The following is a 4093-nucleotide window of genomic DNA, read 5'->3' as shown; positions in this document are numbered from 1 at the left end:
AAAAAAAAAAAAAACAGTCGGCAGCCTGAATTACGTGCCCTCCCGCCCATTTCCTCCGCCCCCTGACTCACTAGATGCTGATTGGCCGCGCTAACGCACCTAAAAGCCCGGATGAGGAAGTAAAGCGAAATCAGGCCACAGAGCCCAGTGATTACGTAGAACAAGCGGAGCAGCGCGGAGCCCGTGTCCCTGTCCGGGAGCCTCCCGCTTGTGTGGTTATAAGGTGGGGCCGGCAGGCTGGAGTTTTCGGCGGAACCCGGGGTGCTACACCGGAGGAGCAGCAGCAGCAGCAGCATGCGCCGTGCCATGCCGGAGCTGAGGCGGAAGTGCACACAGCCCCGCCCCGCCCACAATGCCCTGCGCAGCCCCAGGATTGTTCATCTTAGCGCCTTATTATGGAGTTGGGTGGACACTAAGACTCCTCCCCGCTGCGCCCTAGTCACCCCATCCCTGCCACGTCTCAGACCCAAGCCACACAGTCGGGGGTTCTGGGTCACAGCCCTTTATTCAGGCAACGCCCCCCCCCGCCCCCGCAACATTCTGTCCCAGCGACCACGCCAGCCCAGCTTCTTTCTCTTTTCCCACAGGAAGCCTGCATCGCCCACGAGCCAGGTGCTAGCTCAGGAATTGCCTGGAAAGGAAGAGAAGAGATCAATCAGGGAAAGTCCAGTTCAGCTTCTAGGGGTGGGGGCTCCCCCAACCCTCTGAGCACCCGGAGTGTCCAAGGACCCCAGGCCTTGACCTCCAGCACTCACCGAGCAAACTGTGTGCAGTCTATGGCTCCAGATCCTGTGAAACCCTCTAGGACCCAGAGTCAGCCATCCTTCCATGGCTCAGGTTGGCTCCCCTTCATCCTGCCAAACAAAGGCGCGTGACTCTGGCATCCCCATGGGCCTGCAGCGCCCTCCCACTTCCCACCCTCACGGCGCCCATGTGGTTCGTCCCAAGGTGGCCATGCCCAGGGCGTCAGCGCCCTTTTGCAGCCCGCCTCGAGCAGAGCCGGGCTCTGTCCCGCTCAACAGCCTCACGGACTCTGGGCAAAAACTAAAGGCAGCAGCTCAGGTCTAAAGCCTGTCAAGCAAGGAACAACAAAAACATGCCCACAAAGGCAGGGCGCCCGGTTGCTCTGGCCGGCCGCGTTAGACTGGCAGGAGGTACCACCAGTTTGACTCATACTTCCAGGAAGCAAATGTCAACCCCAAGTCTTAAGTTTCTGTCCAAGTGAGCTATAAACCGGAGGGATGCGACACGAGCGCGAGCGAAAGTGTTACCTCGAGGCACAGGCCAGCTGCAGAGCTAGCGGGGGAGCAGCGGGCGAGTCTCGGAGGGTCTGTGGCTCGCGTCTGTCCCCCGAGGGCTGCGGCTTCGGAGGCTAGCAGAGAATGCCTGGAACTGGCGGGGCGCAGCCGCTAGGCAGCCTCGCTGGCCCTGCCTGCACCCGGCCCTGCACTGGGCGAGGCCTCTGCCGCCCCGCTGCCCCTCAGCACTGCCCACTCCCGTCCCCACTTGGCTGCTTGTTGCCTCCCGCACTGCCCTGCCTTCCTAGCTGCTCTGCTGGCCACGGAGCCGCAGCTCAGTGTCGGCAATGAAAGGGAAATGGTCAGAGCGAGATTCATTTCACACGGTCTTTTAATCGGCTTCGTGAAGCCAAAGAAACTGCGTACAAGAATTCCTCAGCCACTGTGAATACAACATCGATGGAGTATATGCATGTCTTCGGTAAAAAAGGACAATATAAATAAACATTTTCACAGCCTCCCGGACTGCTATGCTCCCCACGGGCTTGAGACATGTGCCCGATGGGCAGGACCTGCTGCAACTCCGCAGCAGGGCTGGGGAGCTGGAGGGCCATGGCTTGCTCAAATCGAGTCCATTCCATCTCAGGAGGGGTGGGGCGCCAGACTTCAGGGGCGACCACACAAAAAAAGAAAAGAAAAAAAAAATCCACAACCAAAAAACCTGAAAAAACAAAAACGAGTAACCAAAACCCACACAACCCGACAATTTAGAAAAAACAAAAACCCATGGCTCATGGTAAACAGTAAAATCTGAAGTGCTTTCCAAAACGTTTTTAAGAATACTTAAAAACAGACAGCGCTTCCTTAAAAACAGGTCTAGTCACGAGGCCATCTTGGGTCAGAAGCAGGCTGCTGACGGGTCAGAACGGAAAGGACTACAAAAGTGGGAACAAGGTGCTCACTACACAACGATCAGCGAAGCTCCCCCATCTTAATTACAGCCATGGAAGGACGATCTGGACGCGGAGGGCTTTTACTCGTTGTGTGTAGCTGAGGACAGAAGCGGGACAGTGTAAAGTCACTGGAGCTTGTGCTCCGCCCGCGCGCGTGGGAGGTGGCACAGGGTTTCATGCACCTGGTGCCCTGACCTGTGCGGCAGGCCTGGTAGCTGCGCCCCAGGCTGAGCGGCTTAAGATGCTCTGAGGACACAAGGGTTCACCGAGCCCAACCGCAGCCACTCAGATGGCATCCTTGGAACTAGACTTACCATAACTGTCATAGCTGTCTCTGTAGGACCCTCCCGAGCTCCGATAACCATAGCTGCCACCCTGACTCCGGCTGTGGAAAGACACACATGGACACCCAGGCTCAGCCCCATACCAGGTATAGTTGGCAAGAGTTGGTTCTCAGCAGAGAACAAAACCAAATGACCTACACTAGTCTGCCCTTCCCCTGGTGCACCCCCCTCCCTCTGTTCACAGCCCAGGCCCAGCTGCCACCACCGAGGCTAAGCCTTCGCGAGGCTCCCATCTGGCTCACCTGGCATAGTAGTCTCTGGAGCCTCCATAACCCCCACTCCGGGACTCAAAGCGGCCACCTCCATAGCCCCGGTCTCCTCCTCCTGTAGATGACAAAGAACAGAGTCAGGGAGTCCCTACTCCTGCTGCAGTGCCACCACCAGCTGCCAAGGCACCCCAGCACTCACCTCTGGAGAACCCTCGGCCCCGGCTTCGTCCCCCACGGAAAAAGCCCCGGCCTCCAGCAGAGCCACCCCGGTATCCTCGGGACCGGTTGTCAGAAGACTTGCCAGCTTGGTCAACTCTGATCTGCCGCCCGTCCACAGACTGCAGGAGAAAGGTAGGGTCACTGTACTCCATTCCACACCAGGTCTATCCAAGCTAAATTGGCTGACCTGATCCTCACCTTCCCATTCATAGCCATCATGGCGTCCTTAGCGTCATCGATATTTTCAAAGGTGACAAACCCGAAGCCTCGGGATCGCTGGGTCTCCCTGTCCTTTACCACCACCACTGCAGGAGAGAGGCATTAGATGTGCCCAGTCCACCCTCTGCCCTCCCACCCCCAAGCAGAAACTGAGAACAATGATCCTGACCCAAGACTCACCTTCGGAGATCTGGCCATACTTGGAGAAGACCTGCTCCAGTGCCTGCTCGTTCGTGTCGAAGCTGAGTCCTCCCACGAAAAGCTTGCCTTCATCTGATGCCATGGCAGCCTATGCACACACCATAGATGTTTGCCTTAACCACCACCCCTTCCAGAAACTGAAGCCAAATAGCATATTCTTAGCCTTTTTTTAAAAAAAAAAAGGAGTAACATATTTTATGTGCACTGGTGTTTTGTCTCCATGTATGTCTCTGATGTTGTCAGATCTTGGGAGTTAGTTATGAGGTGCCATGTGGGTGTTGGGAATTGAATCTGGGTCCTCTGGCAGGGAGGCAGTGCTCTCAACCACTGAGCCAACTCTTCAGCCCCTCACATTCTTTGCCTTTAAAAAATTGTTGAGACAGTGTCTCCTTTTATAGTCCAGGGTGGCCTTGGAACACCTGTAAGGATAAGTCACTGAAAGCTTTAAGGAGTTAAAGCTGCCTCTTCCCATCCCTTACCTACATTATGTATGTATGTATGTATATAAATAAAAGTAACTCACAGCTGGACATGGTGGTGTACGCCTTTGATCCCAACACTTGGGAGGCAGGCAGGCAGATTTTGCTGAGTTTGAGGCCAGCCTGGTCTGCAAAGAGCACTCGGGAGGCAGAGGCAGGCGGATTTCTGAGTTCGAGGCCAGCCTGGTCTACAAAGTGAGTTCCAGGACAGCCAGGGCTATACAGAGAAAC

General features: G+C 55.9%; 2 protein-coding genes across 3 annotated transcripts in view; both read right to left on the bottom strand.

Moving 5' to 3' along the window:
* The window catches only part of C10H19orf24 (chromosome 10 C19orf24 homolog), a 2415-nt gene extending 2003 nt beyond the window's left edge, over positions 1-412 (bottom strand). The window contains exon 1 of the mRNA XM_021175067.2: positions 100-412. Within this exon, the coding sequence (XP_021030726.1) occupies positions 100-308 (209 nt within the window). The 5' untranslated portion in view covers positions 309-412. The remainder of the gene's footprint in view (positions 1-99) is intronic.
* A 74-nt stretch (positions 413-486) lies between these two features.
* The window catches only part of Cirbp (cold inducible RNA binding protein), a 5591-nt gene continuing 1984 nt past the window's right edge, over positions 487-4093 (bottom strand). Inside the window, exons 2-8 of one of the 2 annotated variants that reach the window (XR_002378906.2) lie at positions 3363-3471; positions 3162-3268; positions 2944-3082; positions 2778-2859; positions 2506-2576; positions 756-854; positions 487-631 (exon numbers count right to left, since the gene is read on the bottom strand). Coding sequence is in view for 1 of the 2 variants with exons in the window: in XM_021174040.1 (XP_021029699.1) it covers positions 2272-2288; positions 2506-2576; positions 2778-2859; positions 2944-3082; positions 3162-3268; positions 3363-3465 (519 nt within the window). In the remaining variant the exon portion in view is untranslated. Of the gene's footprint in view, positions 632-755; positions 855-1611; positions 2289-2505; positions 2577-2777; positions 2860-2943; positions 3083-3161; positions 3269-3362; positions 3472-4093 lie in introns of those variants that run through there. The other variant, XM_021174040.1, reaches the window with a different exon arrangement.

Source organism: Mus caroli, chromosome 10, assembly GCF_900094665.2.
Source record: "Mus caroli chromosome 10, CAROLI_EIJ_v1.1, whole genome shotgun sequence".
Lineage (NCBI taxonomy): Eukaryota > Metazoa > Chordata > Mammalia > Rodentia > Muridae > Mus > Mus caroli.
The sequence above is the reverse complement of the archived record's forward strand: the minus strand, read 5'-3'. Positions and strand labels throughout refer to the sequence as shown.